This window comes from Oryctolagus cuniculus, chromosome 11 (assembly GCF_964237555.1).
Source record: "Oryctolagus cuniculus chromosome 11, mOryCun1.1, whole genome shotgun sequence".
Lineage (NCBI taxonomy): Eukaryota > Metazoa > Chordata > Mammalia > Lagomorpha > Leporidae > Oryctolagus > Oryctolagus cuniculus.
This window is the reverse complement of record NC_091442.1, coordinates 58789104-58809245: the sequence shown is the minus strand read 5'-3', so window position 1 is coordinate 58809245 and position 20142 is coordinate 58789104. Positions and strand designations below refer to the sequence as shown.

Here is a 20142-nt window from a genome sequence, read left to right as displayed (position 1 = left end):
TAGACTCCTAGTCAGAGGGTAACGGGGCCTGGAGTCAGATTTAGGAAGTTCAGCGGTTCCTCTCTTAGCCCCAGAAACCCTAGTGAGGGAATTTCAAACGCCCGGGATGCCCAAGAAATCCCGGACTGTCAAAGATAAGAATGAGGGCTGCTCTCAGGTCTCGGTCCAAGTCATCATAGGCTGGTGGACCCCCGACCCACAGAGGGCAAAGCCGAATCATGAGGTTCACGTGAGAGGAACTGTGAGGTGGGCAAAGGGCAGAAGGCAGGAGGCCACCAGCTCAGTGTTCCCCATGCAGGAGGAGGCCTGCCCTTGGCTCCTGCTGCCCCTTCTTGGCCCCTGCCAGGAGCAGCTACCTCGAGGGACTGGCCATGAGCTGGGAGAAGCTCCACACTCCTCTGCAAGGGACTTCACCGTCATCGCTTTCCCTCTCGGGACCATGGGCTCCAGGGCGGCAGGACGCTAGCCTGCTGGCAGGGAGCAGAGAGACGCCCATGCCCAGCTCCATTGTGGGCAGGAGGCCGAGGCCCCTCAGAGCTCTGTTCCAGGCTGAGGCTTCTTCCTTACCTCGATTCTCTTTACCACCCATTCCCACCCAGGCCTGTCTCGGCATTTCACCCCGGGCAGCTCTACCTCTGTCCCCAAGGCCTAATCAAGATGTCACCACAAGCTCCCACTGTCCAAGCCGCCGTCTTTGCTTAGCAACACCAAACACCCTCTCCCATCCTCCGCGAGTGTAAGGAGGAACGCCCCCCTCCCCCGCCATACACACAGCCCCCATCCTCTCCCTCTCCTCCGGGTTGGGAGTTGTTACTGAATTGGCTCCCTAGCCCCAGCACCCCCCTTCCCCCCTCCGCTGGCCGCCTTCTGCCTGAACTTACATTATCCTTCCCTTGCCGGTGAGACCCTGGGGTGCGAGCGCGGCCGCCGCCTTGGAAACGGCGAGGGAGTGCGGGTGGTGTGTGCATGCCTGCGTCTCGGTGGCAGGCAGGGGTGAGCCCAGCCACTCACCTTCCAGGAAGCGTGGATTCCTGGAAGTGAGGGGAACCGCCGTCATTTCGCAGGCAGCGGCAGCGGCACGGTGAGCAGGGGCCCACGGCTGCAGCCAGCGAGAACCGCTCAGCCCAGGGTGGATGTGTGTGGAGAGTGAGTGTGTGTGTGTGTGAGAGAGAGAGAGGGAGAGAGAGCGGGAGAGAAGGCTCGGATGTGCTTGGGGAGGGGGCTGAAGAGAACGTGTCTGTGTGTGGTGTGTACGGTGGGGGACGCCGGGCTACAGCATCCCTTTTCCACGACAGTGAAGGGGCGGGAGGGTGGGGGTGTGCACAGGGAGGGGGAGACAGATGCCGCCGCCCGCTGTTGCCCTCCTGCCCAGCAGACAAAGAGGAACTGCACAACAAATGCCTGAGAGAGGCAAGTGTGTGTGTGTGTGTGTGTGTGTGAGAGAGAGAGAGAGAGAGAGAGAGGGAGAGAGAGAGAGAGAAAGAGAGGGAGAGAGAGAGATGGATGAGCCAGAGGTGGGAGGGAAAACGGGAGGGGCCCCCAGGGAAGGCCCAATCCTCTGCCAGCTGGGGAAGCCAAGGCCCCAGAGGTCATGGGGCCCAGGACACGGGGCAGCTTCAAGGCTCTCGGCAGAGGGCCCCTCCCCCACCAGACTCTTCCCCTGCTCCAGCAGGGAGGTCGCTCTCCTGAGCTGGGGACCGACAGCCTCCCCCGCCTTCCCGGCAGCAAGAAGGCCCAGCACAGTCTGGTCTCAGGCTGGTGCTGCGCTGTGGTCCTGAGTCCCTCCAGATCCCAGGCAGAGAGGCTGGTACAGTCTCCTCGCTCCGTTCTCTCCTGGGTCCCTGGGGGCCCGGCCGCGGCAGCCCTGCAGGAATCCGCCCTCTTTCAGGACAAGGCCTCTGCTCCCTTCCCTGCTAGGACGAGCTGACCTACTTTGGAAGACTGCGTTTTTCTGTTTCCAAGAATTTGGGGGTGGGAGGGGCCGTGAAACTTCGGGCTGCCTACTCTGGATCCCTTTCCATTGAGGTTCCCTTAAACATTTCACAGCCCCAGAAAACGGGACAGGTACTGCTCAGCCAGTTAACCGCATGAGGCAAGCGCGGGCGACTCAGTTTCCCTTGAAAGGGGAATATGGGATGCGCAGGGCAGTCTGGGTGGCAAATGAATGAGCTGCTGCTTATTTTTGCCCCTCTCCCCTGTTCCAGAGAGAATGACCTGCAGGACGGGCTTTGTGCATGAGGTGCTGTGAGGTGTTAACATCTCTTTGAAGAACAGGAGGGCTGTCCCTTTCACCCAGTGGCCAGGGGACAGAAGGCCACCTGGCATGAAGGCAGAAGAGCTGAGACTGCCTGTGGAGGGGCCGTGGTGTGCTTCAGGAGGGTTCCACACTGCGACCTCCTCCTCTGCTCCTGTCAGCCCAGGAGAGATGGGCCAGTGATGGGCCCTCAGACGCCCTCAAGGGGGCTGTCTCACATATGCCCAGGCCCACGGGGGGGGGGGGGTACTCTGCAGAGCTAATGTTGGCCCTTCCATGACTTTCCCTGTCCCTCTCTAGAATCCTCCAAGCACAGGTGAAGGGCTCCTGGCCTCCACTTTCATTCAAACACCGTTATGTGCAGAGGCCGCTTCTTTTCTAGGAAATGCCAACCTGCTGGAAGCAAGGAAGGCTTGGTTCAGGGCACAGTGAAGCAAACAGCTTCACGAGTCTGCCACTGGTACCCAGCAGTCTCCAGAGACAGCACCGAAAGAACCCCAAGGGATCTTTCCCCAGCCCCCTTCATAGCGTCTCATTTGCCTAGCTCAGGGCAGGGACTGAGCGACCCCCAGCTCTGAAGCAGGGTCCTGAGTGTACCTGTTGCTCGATAGTGAGCAGGAGGTAGGCAGATCGGCTGATTCCCCGGAAGGACCACGACTTAGTTCCAGTAAAGTCTCTTTCAGTCAGTCCACCTGCTCCCTGTTATTCTGTCCCACATGTATCAGGGACCAAATGCCTTCACTTACTTTCACGCCTCCCCTCCGTAAACGAGAAACAGGTCATGGCCAACATCCAGCTGTGCATTCCCCAGGTGTTGCCAATGCCTCTCATACATGTGTCTGACCTTGCTGTCTCCCTTAGTCCAGGCCGATGATTCCTTCATCGGTCTTACTTCAGAGTTAAACAATAAGCTACTGGTCATTTCCACAACGGTGCCTGGATTTCTGGTGGGGACACTCCCACCATCGTGGCTCAGTTCAGGGTTCCTTTACCTCCAATGAGCATTTCTTACCCTGGCATTCTAATGATCCAAGACATGATTCCTTCTCTCCTAGAGACAAGCTGCCACAGACTCTTCTCTACATTTTCGGGGGGGGGGGGAGGGAGAGAGAGAGAGAGAGAGAGCGCTAAAGTCCCTAATTTCTTTTCATCTTGTTAAACCTGATTACTTTCATGTCTCTAAAACGCCACTCATGGGGCCGGCATTGTGGCATGGCAGATAAAGCTGCTGTCTGCAATGTGGGCATCCCTGGTGGGTGCCAGTTCATGTCCCAGCTGCTCCACTTCAGATCCAGCTCCCTGCTCATGGCCTGGGAAAAGCAACAGAAGACAGCCCTCCATGTGGGAGACCCAGAAGAAGCTCCTGGCTTCAGCCTGGCCCAGTCTTGGATGCTGCAGCCATCTGGGGAGTGAACCAGTAGATATGGAAGATCTCTCTCTCTCTGTAACTCTCTCAAATAAATAAATAAATCTTTACAAACAAATAAATAAAATGCCACTCATACTATAAGCAATGACCTCTTCTGCCCCAGTGAGAATATCTGCCTGGTGTGAAAAACTATCATGTGTTAAGACTGTGGAAAAAGATGGAGGTGAATGAAAATTGGGCTCTTGATCTCTGCCTTCAAAGGCTGTAAACTGACAGCTCACTGGCTGAATTTAGGGCAGAGATAAATTTGCCTTGTCCCAAGAAGTATTTTTAAAAATATTGAGTCATTATTTTTAAATGGAGATACTTCATATAAAATTTGGACGTTTAGAAAAAGATTTATTTATTTCAAAGTCAGAGTTACAGAGAGAGAGATCTTGCACTCATTGGTTCACTCCCTGGATAGCCATAATGGCCAAGGCTGGGCCAGGCCAAAGCCGGGAGCCAGGAGCCAGGAGCCAGAAGCCAGGAGCCAGGAGCTTCTTCTGGGTCTCCCACATGGGTGGCAGTGCTCAAACACTTGGGCCATCTTCTGCTACTTTTTCCAGGCCATTAGCAGGGAGTTGGATCAGAAGTGGAGCAGGCAGGACACAAACCGGTGCCCACATGGGATGCTGGCACTGCATGGGATACCACCCACTATACCACAATGCCAGCCCTGAAAATTTGGATTTCTTTTTATTTCTGAGTTCTCTTGAAAGGTTGAGAAGTTTGGGCCATGCCAGGTCCACGTTCCTACCTGGCAGTGCTTGGTGGACACTGAAGGCTGCTGGAGGCGGGACATGTGTTCTCCAGTTCGGGACAGTACCCATGGTCTCTTCTGCTCTTATCCTAAGCTACTTCCCTCATCCACACACCCACCTGGGCCCTGAAGGCCATGGAGGTTTGGAACTCTGCTCTTGCCTCTACTGGGGTGGCATGGAATTTCATGTTTGGCCAGTAACATCAGAGCAGCAGGAACAACATCTTCCTTCCATCTGTGTATGCTTCAGATTGCTCCTCCAATAGGCCCACTTGTTTTCCCATCCCATGTCCTTATCCCCCAGGAAGCCTGGGGTGAGCGAAGTACTACTTAGGAAACGTAAATCACCAAAATAATTGCGCATTACGAAGTACTACCAAGCCCATAATCGGCTCTGGGACGCCGGCATCTGGAGGCTGCGTGCCTGGGTTGAAGGCGCTCGGCCCTGCTCCACAGGAGGATGCCTGCTCCCAGCCCCTACACGCGGGACACACAAGGAGGCGTACCAGACATATAGGAGCGGCCATTGCAGTCTTCTATGTCCATCTTAAAGAGTCTGTGGAGAGAGAAGACAGCTGCCGTTAGAGCCACATCCAGGAAGGTAGGTTCTTCTTTAACATTCTGGAGTTAGTAAGAAACCTAAAGCATCGCTTTAGTGTGGTCCAATACTATCCTAAAGAAGGAAAACCTCACGCTTTGTCCTGGTGAGAGAGACGACGTGCAAGGTTTCCGCCCACCCACCACCTCTGCAGGCTTCCCCAGCTCCAGGCTGGAAATGCTCTCGGAACTCAGAGCACTCCGGATTTCCAGCACACACAGGCCCTGCCCCTGGAGATGCAGCGGATGCTGCCAGAGACAGGCGCAGCAGCCCCCACTGAGGCTCCAGGCCTCACTTAAGGATGGGGTAGCAATGACAGGAAGAAGCTGGATTCAGTCATTTCAAGGGGTTGGCCCTGGCGGGTCTCAGGAAAGCAGGAGACAGAAGAGAGTGGCCCACCACAGCATGTAGTGGTAAACCCCTTACAGAAGGTGTGATAAACAGATTAAACCTTCCAGTGGCTTTCCCGACCCTCCTAGCAGTTACTAGCTATGCTTAGTAGTAGTATTGTTTTTTTTTTTTTTTTTAAAGGGAGCACTCTGAATTTAAAATGCAGGTTAGCCTATTTGAGGGAAGGCAAGGAGTAATTGGAAGTCGAGTATTAAACAATCAGGAACTGAGAACAATTAAAAGTGATAATTGTTGCGATGAATTATCTGACTGTGAATTGTTGCAATGAATTATCTGCCTGTGGGAGAAGGGGAAGAAAAAAAAAAGTCTATGTGGTGGAAATTTACATATATCCAAGATTGCTTGTTCCACTCATCTAAGGAAAAGTAAACGCCCCACAGGCAAGAGTGAGGCCAGGAGGGCCTGAGCCATCTCTCAGAAGGATCTCACGGCACAGACGGGCGGAGACTGGATTTGCCCGCACTACCATGTGGAGTAGGGGTGGGGGGTGCAGGAGGGCAGACAGAGGGAGAGTGTCTGTTTCTCTGCCCCTTCATTCTTCTGGAGCTGGGGCTCCAGCCTGAAACCCGGGCCTCCTTGCACTTCGCAATCAAGTCTCCCTTACATTTCATCAGAGTCTACTCTCCAGCCTGGTTCCCTAGGAAGCCTGGGTGTGGGAAACACTGCTCTCCATTTATTTTCCACTCCTCTTCTCTTGACATCCTCCCTGGATGCACGGAGCTTTGGGACCAGACCGCTAGAACAAGCCACAGTAATAAGTGCTTCCTTGAACGTTCCCTTAGGGGCAGTGATTAAAAGAGCCCAAGTCCACAGTGGTTACAGAGCTCAAACCCTCTGGAACGAGCTACAGAAATGGAGGTGGTCAGAGATCCAAAGATGAGGGGGCAGTCTGGCACTCAGGGGCGCCTTTCATGTCCAAACCATCAACCCCACAGGTGCCCTCTGGGATTCTGCAAAACTACTGCAAGGCTCAAAGTGCCTGGTGTGACTTCCCTCACCTGTTCTCCATGCAGGAGAGGCAAGGGTGAGCAGTGGAGAAACTGAGGCTCAGGGCAGTTAAGCTGCTTGTCTGAGGGCACCTGGAAGGCTGGAACAAGAACAAGAACACAGGTCTCCTGCCTCCCTGAGCATACGCTCTCATGAAAGCACGCTGCTTCCTTTCAAAGCTGGGTTACTGGAGGCCTGCATGGACCTCCTGGCTTTTTTTCTGGTTCTAACATCAATTAAGGCATCTTTTCCTTTGGTGTGATTCCTGTGGGAGTGGGGTCTGTTACTTAAAAAGGAAGAACAAGTTGAGCTGGCTCCACAGGGAGAGAGAAGCTAATGCAAGCGTTTCTCTCTCTGTATGCGTGTGAGTGAGAGAGAGAGAGAGAGAGAGGGAACCAGGGCCTAGACCAGCACTAGGTGGGCAGAACAGCTGAAGCACAGCATTCAGCTAGCACTGCCTCAGGAGGTGCACATCATTCTCGGACTCCTGCCCAAGTAGCCCCAAAATAACTTCCAGAGGGGTCTGAAGGAGTTGTTTTCGGTGTCGGGCTGTCTTCCTAACAAGAAACTGAAATCTCCTCCATCTTAATTGCTCTTAACAGGTGCTCCGTAGGCCGGCACCGCGGCTCACTAGGCTAATCCTCCACCTGTGGCGCCAGCACACCGGGTTCTAGTCCCGGTCAGGGCGCCGGATTCTGTCCCAGTTGCCCCTCTTCCAGTCCAGCTCTCTGCTGTGGCCCAAGAGTGCAGTGGAGGATGGCCCAAGTGCTTGGGCCCTGCACCCCAAGGGAGACCAGGAGAAGCACCTGGCTCCTGCCTTCGGATCAGTGCAGTGCGCCGGCCGCGGCGGCCATTGGAGGGTGAACCAACGGCAAAGGAAGACCTTTCTCTCTGTCTCTCTCTCTCACTGTCCACTCTGCCTGTCAAAAAAACAAAAACAAAAACAGGTGCTCTGTGACATATCTCAGGCAAAATTGGTATTTAGCTGCCTCCACCTGGTCTAAATGCCAAGTTGGTAACCCTGGGAGTAAGAGGGCTGAGACTCCGCCGTTCCCAGGGCTGGCTGAGAGCCAGATGCAAACTCCTGGATGTGCTCTACTCTGCTCAGATCTCCTGGCACCAGGTCCTCCCAACCTTTCCCCTCCTACCCCTTTGAGTAATCCCTGCCTGACTGGGCAGCCAGAACTAAGAAGAACTGGGTCAAGTTAGGCAGTGGCAACTGGGGACTTATCGCAGCAGGAGGAAGTTAGTTACACAAGCTAGGCTTGGCTCAAAGATCTTGGGAGGAAAGTGGCTTTACAGCGGCATAAACGTCACGCAGGGAGGTAGGCGCGGACGTAGTGTAAACTCAGCACCGTGAGCCAAATACGCAGCAGCTAGAAACAATCTCCCCATTCAGAAGAGGAGCCTTGGTGAGGAAGGGGGAACGGCAGGTCATGTTGTAACCTCTGGAGACACAGATTCTCTCCCCGTTCCCTTTTTTTTTTTTTTTTTTTTACCGCGGCTGGTGCGCTGTGGCCGGCACACCACGCCAATCCGAAGGCAGGAGCCAGGTGCTTCTCCTGGTCTCCCATGGGGTACAGGGCCCAAGGACCTGGGCCATCCTCCACTGCACTCCCTGGCCACAGCAGAGGGCTGGACTGGAAGAGGGGCAACTGGGACAGAATCCGGCGCCCCAACCGGGACTAGAACCCGGTGTGCCGGCGCTGCAAGGTGGAGGATTAGCCTGTTGAGCCGCGGCGCCGGCTTTTTTTTTTTTTTTTTAATAATTATTTGACAGGTAGAATTATAGACAGTGAGAGAGAGAGACAGAGAGAAAGGTCTTCTTTCCATTGGTTCACCCCTCAAATGGCTGCTGTGGCCGGCGCGCTACGCCGATCCGAAGCCAGGAGCCAGGTGCTTCCTCCTGGTCTCCCATGTGGGTGCAGAGCCCAAGCACTTGGGCCATCCTCCACTGCCTTCCTGGCCACAGCAGAGAGCTGGACTGGAAGAGGAGCAACTGGCGCCACAGGTGGAGGATTAACCAAGTGAGCCATGGTGCCAGCCCCTCCCCTGTTCTTTTGAGTCCACTTGGCATCCTGAGTGTTCCACAGCCCTGGAACATGTTATCACATATGAACAGGCATGGTGTTCTTTCTAGACACAGGTTTCCTGTCAGACTCCCTGACAAGCAATGGTGAGGATCAATCAGGGTCTCGCTTGCAGAGGCAGGTAAGACATCAGCTGCCCCACTCTTCTCCCCTAAGACTTTCCTAGAGCTCTAAATATTGGTAACAAAAATGTGAGGAAGTCAAGTTTTCTCTGGGTAGTGGCTCTGAATGCCTGAAATAGGATAGACATCCCAAGAAATTAAAACTCTTAAAATCTTCCACAGAAGTTAATCAGATCCAGTGCTGGGTATTGTGGTACAGGGGGTTAAGCCACCATCTGCAATGCCAGCATCCCAGATCAGAGTGCTAGTTCAGGTCCTAGCTACTGCACTTTCGATACAACTTCCTGGTGCACCTGGGAAGGCAGTGGAGGATGGTCCAGGTACTTAGATCCCTGGTACCTATGTGGGAGACCCAGATGAAGCTCCTGGCTCCTGACTTTGGCCTGATCCTGTTCTGGCTGTTGTGGTTATTTGGGGAGTGAACCAGTGGATGGAGGATCTCTCTCTCTCTCTCTTTCTCTCTCTCTCTCTCTGCTTTTCTCTGTCACTTTGCCTTTAAAACAGTTTTTTCACTTTTTTTTTTTTTTTTTTTTTTTTGTTTTTTTTGGACAGGCAGAGTGGATAGTGAGAGAGAGAGACAGAGAGAAAGGTCTTCCTTTGCCGTTAGTTCACCCTCCAATGGCCGGCGCGCTGCGGCCTGTGCACTGCACTGATCCAAAGGCAGGAGCCAGGTACTTATCCTGGTCTCCCATGGGGTGCAGAGCCCAAGTATTTGGGTCATCCTCCACTGCACTCCCGGGCCACAGCAGAGAGCTGGCCTGGAAGAGGGGCAACTGGGACAGAATCCAGCGCCCCGACCAGGACTAGAACCCAGTGTGCCGGCGCCGCAAGGCGGAGGATTAGCCTAGTGAGCTGCGGCGCCGGCCAAAACAAAGTTTTTTTAAAAAAAGAACTTTGTTCTATCCATTGATACCCCAAAGTTGGAATTTTAAACATATGCATAGCAGCTTAGTAGGTAGAAAGGTAGTGAGGAGGGTGTTGTTGGAGTGAGGTGTGGTGATGAAAGTGGTAAAGATCCAGGCCATCTTTTTGGTTATTAGTCTCAAACTGCAACAGACAGAAGTGGAAAAAACAATTTCTACAGTTTCCCACAGGAGCTGGGTTCTGGGTGATCATGAAGACACCTTCCACAGGCCTTGGGCATGAGCAGTTCAAGTACTTTAAGTAGATCAAACCCACAGCTTCACCCTCTCTTCTCTGTGCTCTCCTGAATGAATAAAATCTGAGCAAAACCAGGTTGGACTCACATAGCTGGCCCTGCGTAATTGGGGAAAGGACAAGGGGCAAAGGTGAGGAGAGAATGCAGAACCAGACACTGCACATCGCATTCCAGGAAGCAGACCTAGGCACTCAGCCATCTGCAGCACTGCAACCATCTTCAGGGTCAGCCTAGAGCCCTCTGAAGGGAGCCCACCAACAGGTGCTCAGCCCATGTGTCTGTCTTTACAGCGGAAAAGTCTGCCTCGTTTTTCACCAGGCTGTAGACACTGACCTTCTGTCTGTGGGAAATACAGATGAAGACGGCTCAGCTTCATTATCCAAGTGCCTGGCGAGCAGGGAAGAGGGGATGAATCCCCAGGTCGCCCTAGAAGTGGCCAGTCTCTAACATAAGAGGGACGAGCTGGAAACACAACACCTGGGCAGCGGGAAGCTATTGCCTCATTGTCTCCTTTCAGGTCTCACATGCATCTTTTCTTTTGTGCTTTGTGCTTCCCTGTCCTCACCAGGTGGACTGTGGAAGAGTGAGAAGGCTGAGGTTTGTGGGTGGGAGGAGAAACAATTCCATCCTTCCCTTGTCTCACTTCAGAACTTAAGAAACTAAGGAGAAGGGCCAAGCTGAACACTTTACATCACCAGATGTGGTACACAAGGGATGATACTTTCTGTATTTTTTGGGTATACCCCTGAGTATACAAGCTCTGTGTTTATGGAAAGGCCCCTCAAGGCGCCCGGAAGTTGAACTGCTGTTCAGTTCTGTTAGCACAGCAGTGCAGAAAGCAGAGCAAGGGAGTTCGATTTGCTTCAGTTTTGAAGCTGAAGATAACAGGGTTAGCTCTCTCAAGTGTTTTAAATGGCATGCGAGTCTCAGTTGACTACTCTTATTAGGGTACAGTGGCAAAAACATGGGCAAAAGCCGGCGCCGTGGCTCAATAGGCTAATCCTCCACCTTGCGGCGCCGGCACACCGGGTTCTAGTCCCGGTTGGGGCGCCGGATTCTGTCCCGGTTGCCCCTCTTCCAGGCCAGCTCTCTGCTATGGCCAGGGAGTGCAGTGGAGGATGGCCCAGGTGCTTGGGCCCTGCACCCCATGGGAGACCAGGAAAAGCACCTGGCTCCTGGCTCCTGCCAGGATCAGCGCGGTGCGCCGGCTGCAGCGGCGGCCATTGGAGGGTGAACCAACGGCAAAAGGAAGACCTTTCTCTCTCTGTCTCTCTCTCTCTCACTGTCCACTCTGCCTGTCAAAAAAAAAAAAAAAAAAAAAAAAACAAAAAAAACATGGGCAAGACAGGAACATGCGTAACACTAGCCAGGAGTCCCTAACACATGCTGATCACAAGAACTCACTGTTGGGGGGCAGTTAAGATGCCTCTTGGGGCACCCCATCCCTTTCTGCAGCGCCTGGTTAGGAGTCCTGACTCTGCTTCTGACTCGTGTCGTTAATGTGCAGCCCAGGAGGCAGCAGGTGGTGGCTCCAGAACTTTGGTCCTCGCCCCAGGTGCAAGGCCCAGACTGAGGTGCAGACTTTGTCTTAGCCCAGCTCAGACCTGGCTAGTGCAGGCATCTGGGGAGTGAACCACCAAATGGAAGATCTCTCTCTCTCTCCATCTGTCTCTCTCTGCCTTTCAAACTAAGATCTCACTGTTGTTTGGACCAGAAAGATGATAGCTTTGGGCTTGTCTGCTAAGGATCTTGCTCTAAGCTAATCTGGTAAGCTTCTCTTCTGCAGGGTTTGGAAATGATGCCCCAGGGACCTGGGGAATCCTGGAGCTGAGATGGAGTTGAGAAATGGTCTCCAATCTCGATTCATTTTTTTTAAAAAAAGATTTATTTTATTTATATGAAAGGCAAAGTTACAGAGAGAGAGGGTGAGAAACAGAGAGAAACAGAGATCAAGAGAGAGATTGATCTTCCATTTACTGGTTCACTCCCCAAAAGGCCGCGACAGCCAGGGCTGGGCCAGACCAAAGCCAGGAGCCTCTCCCATGTGGGTACTGGGGCCCAAGCACTTGGACTATCTTCTGCTACTTTCTCAGGTGCATTAGTCGATAGCTGAATCAGAAGTGGAGCAGCCTGGACTTGTACCAGTGACCACAAGCAGCAGCTTTACCTGCTACACCAGAACATCTTAATTTGTAGCAGGAGAAACTAAGCCCAGAATCACCTATCCAGTTAGCAACACAAGCAGGAGAACTAGAACCTAGGTTACCAGTAGAGGGTTCTCCACTGAAACACAAAGTTTAATTCTGACCCAGCTGGAAGGTTTGGGCCACCTGCTTGCCTTCTTTCTTGGGTTAATTAGATGAAGTTTTGGGCTCTGCATCTTGGTGACTTAAATCACTGGACTGTAGACACAGGCTTATCAACGGGAGAAGAAATAATCCTCTCTCCCCACATTTCTTTTCCAAAATTTTGGAATGGGGCCGGAGTGGGGCTGGAGTTGTGGGTAAAGCCACTGCCTGCGATGCTGGCATCCCATACAGGTGCCAGTTCAAGACCTGGCTGCTCTGCTTCTGATCCAGCTCCCTGCTAATGTGTTTGGGAAAGCAATGGAAGATGGCCCAAGTGCTTGGGTCCCTGCACCCACATGGGAGACCTGGAAGAAGCTCCTGACTTCCTAGCTTTTGGCTTAGCCCAGCCCCAGCCATTGTGGGACACTTGGGGAATGAACCAGTGGATGGAAAATCTCTCTGTCTCTTCTTCTCTCTGTATAACTCTTTCAAATAAATAAATAAATCTTAAAAAAGAAAGAAGGAAGGAAAGAAGGAAGGAAGGAAGGAAGGAAGGAAGGAAGGAAGGAAGGAAGGAAGGAAGGAAAGAAAGAAAGAAAGAAAGAAAGAAAGAAAGAAAGAAAGAAAGAAAGAGGGGAAGAGGAGGCCAACGTTGTGGTATAGCTGGTTAAATCACTGCCTGCAGTGCCAGCATCCCATATGGGCACCTTTTTGAGAGCTGGCTGCTCCATTTCCAATCTAGCTCCCTGTTAATGCACCTTGGAAAGCAGCAAAGGATGGCCCAAGTACTTGGGATGCTGCACCCACACGGGAGACCAGAAGAAGCTCCTGGCTCCTGGCTTTGGCCTGGCACAGCTCTGGTCGATGAGACCATTTGGGGAGTGAAATAGCACATGGAAGATTCTCTTTCTTTCTGTGACTTTGCCTTTCAAATAAATAAATCTATCTATATCTGTCTATCTAAATAAAGAAATTATGGGCCTGAGGGAAATACCAAACTAAATGTTCTTTAAGGTAGGGTGTCCCTTAGATGGAGGACTACCCCCCCAGCACATGTGCAGCATCAGAGGCTTAAAGTAGATCCTACCCCAGGAGACCAGGTCATTAATATCAGCACGGCCCTTACTTAGATGTTTTCCTCTGATAAACCTTGACCCTGGCTCTCTGTTTCCAGAACAGAGCCCATAACTCTTCTAAGAAGAGAAGAAAAATCAAACAGCCTGAAATTCAAAGCCTTCTCCAGCAGAGTCAAGAAACCAATAAAGAAAGGGAGTTCCTCTGCCCGTGTCAGTGTCTACACCCACAGGATCCCATATTCTTATGTTTTCCTACACAATAAAAGGAGGCTAGAAATACCTGCCCAACAGTCACTTTTCTTTTTTCTCTGTGTGTGTGTGTGAATGGAGAGAGAGAGAGCGAGCGAGAGCGAGAGCCAGTGTATACCGGGGGAAGGTGGGCAGGGTGAAAAGTGGGATAAGTTTCTCCCATGCTGGGAAGTACAAGCTGTAGTTTTCAAACTAAGAGGAAATAAAGAAACTTTCAGCTGCGTTTTCACTGGAGAAAGGTCAGGCCTTATTTCTGAGCCAAGTCCTGAAATCTGACTTTCCCTCAACCTGCTGAGAGCTAGTGAACTACCCGGCAGCTGCCACTGAACTGACTGCAGGCGGCGGGCAGCAAAGACTTTAATGCCGTGTGGAGACAGCAGCAGCTCCCGACGAGGATGAGCTACAGGTGTGAGGCTGCCAGAACGAGGGCAGCGCCCACCACGAGGCCCACCCAGAACAGGCCAGCGAAATCTCTCCTGCAGCCTATTTTTACCTCAGGAGTCCCTCTGACTGTTCTCATGACCCAGGGGACTCTCTGGTTCCCTGGTTCGGGGCTGTTGGGAAGGCTACCTACCCCACGAGGCGAGATTTACTGACCTGCTGGCAGGCTCATGGAGAGATGGCGGATCATCAGTTAAATACGTTATCCATTCCTGCCAGACACGACACTGTGCTAAGGCTGATTTGTTCTTCGTTCTCAGAATCTGAGTTGCCGTTAGTGGAAATAGTCTAGGTAGTCAGACACCTGTTTTTCTCACTTCCTAAGGATGTGGGTGTTTACCTTCACCCAGGCCAAGTAAGCAAGCAGCAGTAAGGGGAGATGGCCATGCCTCAATGGTCATCTGGTGGCCATCATGATGGAAGGTCAACTGCAAGTCTTAGGGCTGAAATGTGAGCCTGCCAGGAATAAAATCAAGCCCACCACTGATCCTCTGAGGCCTCAGGCTGGGGGAATAAAAAGATGGACATAGCAGGAGGTACCACACATAGGAGAGCTGATAGAACAGCAGACAGTTCTGCTTCTGAGGGAGTGGGAAAGAGAAGGTATGCAAAACTCTACACAAACTGGGGTTGGTAGGTTGGTATTACATCAAATCTTCCTGGAAACAGAGTACATTCTTGACCTCGGAGGGGAGATGGATATCTATTACTAACCATCGCATCATCTAAAGGACCACATTCCATTAAACACTGCAAGGTCGCCAATCGGTCCTAGAACATTTAAAAAGTGAGAATCTACAACTCCTAGCAGAGCAGGAGTAAGAAAATAACTGGGGAATGGGTCTGCGTGAGGGGGTACACGGAGGGCTGAGTATTCTGGAAGCTGGCAGCCTGCTCCCCAAGTCTATAGTTCCCATCCCGATCCGGATGTCTGCCCCGGGGGCTTCCTCGGTCCCATTCCTTTCTTAGGGCTCTTTTGCCCTAAACCTCTCTCCTCCCCAATTCCCTACACTTCTCAGCCCTGACAGCGCCGCTCATTCCACCCCAAGTTTTTTCTCTCCTGCTCATTGCCTCCAGACAGTCCCACCTCGGCCTACGTCTTCCTCTCCAGCCTTCTGACCAAACCCCGGGGTCCCTCGTTTCGTTTTGTCCTGCTTTTTCCTCCTCTGCCCTGTCCCTCGGTTCTCCCCCAGTCGTCCCCCACAGAGGAGCCCCCGCGCACACCACTTCCTACCTCTTCTCTGCCCACTGCCTTGACCCACCTCTCGAATTTTCAAGACCCCCCCAGGCCCCTGCTACCTCCTTTCAATACGGGGGCCCTCGGGTCAACTCCCTTAGGCCAGCTTGCGCCTCTCCAGCCCTAACCTACCCGGCGTCCACGTCTCCCCTCTCTTCAAACCCTAGCCCCATCAGGCCCCGCCCCTACCCCGAGGCCCCTCCCCTGCCTCGCCTAAGCCCCGCCCCTCACTCACCTGAGGCGTCTCCGCGCGCGCGCAGGCTGTTGGGGGTGGGGGAGAGGGGACGGTGTTTGGGAAGAGGGGGGCGGGGCGGCTGGGGTCCCCCACTCTGGCCCGGGTGGCCCAGCGCGGGGGTAGCAGGGTCACTGAGGCGGCGGCAGCCGGGCCGGCGCCGGGACCCGGTCGCTCAGCGGCGGCGGCGGCTCCATCTTCATCAGCGGCTTCACCTGAGGAGGGACTGACCCCCCCCAGACGCCCCCCCCATTCCTGCCTTCCCCCCCCTCCCCAGAGCAACTTCCGGTCCCACTACCAAGCGACAGGCGGCGTGGCCGAACACCGAGCGCCCCCGAGCCGGGGAGACTGCTGGAGAAAAAAGGGAGAGGAGCTAGGGGAGAGTAGCCGAGCGTCGAACGACTCCAGTCCGAGAAAAAGCTGTCGCGCGCGCAGAGGGTGACTCAACCGCTACCACTTCGTCTGCATCTAATTTGGAAACTAGGCGCGTATTGGGCGCACCCCGTGCCCTGGAACGGCTGCCCCTAGTGTCAAGTTTTGTCCGTGTCCCTAAGACAGTATTGATTTGAACTTAGCGTTCTGTGCTAAGTGTGCGGGAATCCGGGTTGGAAGGCGCCCAGTTTTTCATGTCTTCTCTCTCCCTGGCTATCCTGAGGTCAGTTACCCGGACATCGGACATCGGAGAAGCCAGCCCCGCTCCCGGCCTCCCCGGCGCCAGCTCCCTTTCTCTCCTCTGCTGACCTTTGGCGGCTGGCTCGGGGCTAGACTCGTTACTCCAGAACATCTCAGGATCGGGGGCCCCAGACTCACAATCTTAAACAGATACCACTTTATTGATGAGTTTAGAAAAGTAGAATTAAAAAGGGAGAGAACCATGCGCCTGGCTCTTCTCAGAAGCCTCGTATCCCAGAGAGGTAGTAGAGACAGCACAAAACCTTTTCTTAGGCGTCTTACCCGTTCCCTGAAGAGTCCAGGAGAAATGGGGATCAGAAGTAGGGGTGGGGTAGGAAGGGAAAATAGAAAGTTGCTCATCTCCAGAATTACTTTCACACATTGGCCCCTTGCACCAACAGCTCTGACCTCCTAGCAGGGGGTCGAGCCAGGAGTGTGTAACACAATGTTGGGGGGGTGCCTGGGCCGAAATGTGCAGTGTATGTGCCTGTACCTGGAGAAGGCGTAGGAAGGCACAGTACAGGGCTATGGTCCAAGAAGTGGAAGGTGAGGGAAAGGTTTTCCTGTGGTAGCGAGGCCAAAGGATGGATGGGGAAAGGGTTTTGGTGATTCTGTGACGTCATGGGGCGACTCGGACGTGGACACGGTGCCAGGCGTTGCTGAGCACACCGCGGAGGTTCCAGATTGGGGCCACAGTGTCCGGCTGCACGTTGTAGCTCTCATCCACAGCCTTACAGACAATGTGCAGTTCTTTCTGCCCAGCTGGCACAGGTGCTTGCAGCTGCCACAGACGCCAGGCCCAAGCCTTCCTGGGGCACTGTTCCTCTCCATACAGCTCAGCGGCCTGCCAGGTCAGGCCCCCATCCAGCGACACGTCCACTCGGATCACAGCCCTGCCACCGCCACTCCACGCATAGCCCTTGACGGTCACTTCTCCCGACTCCACAGTCTCCCCGTCCCGCGGCTCCGTGATGGCCGACTGCACGGGAAGTTCCTGAATAGACGGAGCTGAGTCAAAATCCACAGTGTCCCAGTCCACAGACGGAGAGAAGCCTTTGTAATCCCGCCGCTGCCAATGGCTGCCACTCTCCTCTGGCTGCACGCTCACTCTGCCCAGCCACTTGACGTGGCGGGCGCCCACCACACCGGGAACCACCACTCGCACGGGGAAGCCGTGGTCACGAGGCAGGGGCTCTCCATTCATCTCATATGCCAACAGGACATCAGCTGCAGGGTCCAAGGCCCGAGCCAGAGGGATGGATGCTCCGTAGGCGGTCCCAGTGGGGTCTGAGTCCAGGCCTTCAAAGCAGACGTGGGCCTCAGCTTCAGAGAGCTGGTGGCCGGCCTGGACCAGCACATCACAGAGGCGCGCCCCAGCCCAGCGTGCAGTGCTGATGGCCCCAGTATTCCACTCCAGACCTTTCACTTCCTTGACCTGAGACATCTCAGAGCGGCGGTTACCGGCACACTGCAGTGTGACTGTGACCTCGTGTTTGGGAAACTTGCGCAGGTCATCCAGGGACAGACACAGTGACTGACCCCCAGGGGCCCCGACAACGTGCAAGCGATAGGTGTCTGGGTCCAAGTTTGGAACAGGCAGATGGTTCCGGGTGAAGAAGAGAGGGTTGGGTGTGATATAGTTTTCTGTTAGCAGCTCAGGGGGTGGTTCTGCATTAAAGGGACGCTGGCTGTTTACCTTCAGAGCTGGGTGACGGACAGGATCGTCAGCATAAGGGTTCGAAGTCTCTAAGGTGGAGGGTGTGGTGTCTTCGGGGTGCAGCTCCCCAATCTTGTACTGAGCCAGTAACTCACGCACGTGGGGCTGGTTGTGAACAGCATAGAGGGCCCAGAAGGGCTCTAGGGGACCCCCGGCTGCTAGCATCAGCTTTGATGCCCCCCCCGGGTGGAGGTCCACAAATTCTGTGACGTCGAAGACCTCACTGCCAAGAGTTACCCAGATCCCAGTCTCAGGCCTGCTGTGGGAACGTACTTCTTCCTTAGAGTATATGTGTGGTGACTCCTGGGCAGCCTGCTGGCAGGAAAGGGGTGAAGCCAAAGGGAAGAAGGTATTACGAAGAAATCACTCTAGCTTACTCCAACCCAACCCACAGCCTTAGCCAAGGATCTGAGGGTGGCAGATACCATCTCTCTACCCTGGGCTGTGTGATAACAGCAAGGACACAGGTCACACGGGAGCTCACCCTGTTCCCCACTTACCCTACACCGATGGTGATGATAGGCCAACACCGCACCAAGGCCTAGAAGGGCCCCCGTGACTCTCCATCCCTTAGTGCTGGAATTCTCACTGGAAACGGTGAGGCTGGGACACTGGGGTTGAAAGGAATCATTTGTAGAGCAGGCCTGAGTGCAGAGCCTGGAGGGGGCTGACCTGAGTCTGGAAGAGAGAGAAATCTTAGTGGCACGTAAGGTCCCGTGGAAGTGCTGGTTTGGTCCAGGGGGCTACCTCTTCCTAGTTGACCAGTTGTCCCTTCCCTTGCAACTTAGTTTCTCCAGCAATGGGTGGGTGCAGGTGGGATCCAGCTTTCCCTTTCCACCCACTCCACCCTTTCAACTCTTATCTGGTAGATAAGACAGTTGTTATCTGGGAGGCAATCCTGGGAGGGCATGGCCTACCTGCAGGCCTGTCGGAGTCCTGGGACCATGGCTCTGTGCAGCAGTAGCATTGTGGCAGACCTGCAGGAGAATTCTGAGGTGAAAACAGGGAGCCCCCTGGGAGGGTATGTTAGGGAGATCTGAGGGAATGGGTGGGAGGAGGAAGACGATGAGGAAGGTCGGCCAGGAGCTCTCTGGGCACATGAGGAGTTCACATGGGCCCCCAGAGAAAACTTGGAGGACCTCACTAGGGGGAAGAATTCAGAGCTTCTAGAATCGCCCACCTCCTGTCTACCCAGTCTCTATATTACAGACAATGACTGAAGCTAGCAGCCCAAAGGGCAGGAGCTACATGCCAACTTATTACTTAAGTCAGCAAGAGGACAACTTAAAAAAGGACAAAAATGTGAAAAGGGTAGTGGTAACCTAATGAGGTGAGGGAACTCAGAGGCTGGAGGCCAACTGCACTGGGCTTGTGAAACCGAGTCCTGCACCCCGGGCAGGATTCCAAGCCTCTCGGAACCTGCCTTCAAATCTGAAATGAGATCTACCTAGCAGAGCTGAGATGAACAGCAAACAACACTGTCTCTGAAGGCCTCTCAGCACCCTCCTTCCCCGCCACCCCTCAAAACTGAACACAGCCAGAAACTGGGTCCCCAACCTGCGGTTTCACCCTCACCTTGTCCATGCAGGACTAGTGAGCTCAGCAAATTGAGGAGTCAATGGCCGGGGTGTCAGGGGATGGGTTGGAGAAGGAAGTTCATTTTTCTGCTCTCTGTCCTGCAGCAGTTTCCTGCTCATCCCACTGGGCAAAGTACTGACCCCAGAGGGCTGGGGTGGGGAGGAATGAGAAGTGTCCCCACTGCTGAGGAGATGCTGGGGACCCGCGGGAGGGGAGGCAGAGAAACTGCCAGTGCCATGGGAACAGGAAGGGCGCCTGCATTCCCCTACCGCCTACTCTCTATCCCAGAAGCCTGCTTGAACCAAGAGAGATGGACGCAGGGTTGTTGGCAGAACCCAGACTCCCAGGTTTGGGAGGGGCGGCCTTTTGCTGCAATACAGAAATGCCGCCCCGGTGCGGGTAGTGGGCTCTCATGCCCCCGGGGGAGCACTTTAGGTAGGTGGGTATGTCCCCTATCCGGGCACAAGTAGCAGGCCATATGCCCCTGCCTAGCTGTTGGCCCAAGAGGGTCTCGCAGCAATACCCCACGGTCCCAAGAGCTCCCGGGCAGTGAACGCAGAGGCGAATAGCGGCAGTCTGGTTATCCTTGAAGTGTGGAACGCCGCTGGCTGCCATGGCCCCCGCCTCCGCCCGCCCTCCCTTCCTCCCGCTGCCCGCGGCAGCCCCCTTACCCTGTCCGCCGTCCGCGCCGCGGCAGTTTTACCCGCCCGGCGCCCGCGAGCGCTCGAGGAGGGGCGGAGCCGGCGCCGTGACGTGTGGCCGGAGGAGAGGCTCGCTCACGCCCCTCCGCTGGCCCCCGGGCTATGGGCCCGCCGGGGGCCTCCCACCTGGGGGCGGCGGCGAAGGGTTCGGAGCCGAGC

The 20142-nt window shown here is 54.3% G+C and overlaps 2 protein-coding genes across 16 annotated transcripts in view; both read right to left on the bottom strand.

Annotated features, from left to right (window-relative positions):
- Positions 1-15994, bottom strand: part of IKZF4 (IKAROS family zinc finger 4) — a 29154-nt gene extending 13160 nt beyond the window's left edge. For 2 of the 9 annotated variants that reach the window (XM_070052367.1, XM_070052364.1), the window contains exons 1-3: positions 15319-15994; positions 4932-4981; positions 882-3333 (exon numbers count right to left, since the gene is read on the bottom strand). In XM_070052367.1, the coding sequence (XP_069908468.1) occupies positions 882-968 (87 nt within the window). In that variant the 5' untranslated portion in view covers positions 969-3333; positions 4932-4981; positions 15319-15994. Of the gene's footprint in view, positions 1-881; positions 3334-4931; positions 4982-14002; positions 15216-15318 lie in introns of those variants that run through there. The other 7 variants (XM_051832866.2, XM_051832869.2, XM_070052365.1 and 4 more) reach the window with 6 other exon arrangements.
- A 135-nt stretch (positions 15995-16129) lies between these two features.
- On the bottom strand, positions 16130-20085 carry SUOX (sulfite oxidase). 7 transcript variants are annotated; one of them, XM_070052370.1, is made up of 4 exons: positions 19954-20085; positions 18622-18681; positions 18205-18382; positions 16130-18019 (listed from the first exon to the last, which is right to left on the bottom strand). In XM_070052370.1, the coding sequence occupies exons 2-4, from the start codon at positions 18669-18671 to the stop codon at positions 16607-16609; spliced, it is 1641 nt and encodes a 546-aa protein (XP_069908471.1). In that variant the 5' UTR covers positions 18672-18681; positions 19954-20085; the 3' UTR covers positions 16130-16606. The 7 variants fall into 7 exon arrangements, with proteins under 7 accessions (XP_069908471.1, XP_051688835.1, XP_069908470.1 ...); XM_051832875.2 differs by having other exon boundaries at positions 16130-18016; XM_070052369.1 differs by lacking the exon at positions 19954-20085 and adding an exon at positions 19806-19934.
- Positions 20086-20142: the final 57 nt, after the last annotated feature.

Bases quoted from the DNA above. Each gene is read 5' to 3' on its own strand.
- SUOX (XM_070052368.1), bottom strand. From the start codon at position 19,401: ATGAGCAGGAAACTGCTGCAGGACAGAGAGCAGAAAAATGAACTTCCT. The intron at 18,682-19,279 runs GTGAGGGTGAAA...ATTCTCCTGCAG, and splicing joins ACTAGTCCTGCATGGACAAG to GTCTGCCACAATGCTACTGC. The intron at 18,383-18,621 runs GTAGGCCATGCC...TCTCTCTTCCAG, and splicing joins GGACTCCGACAGGCCTGCAG to ACTCAGGTCAGCCCCCTCCA.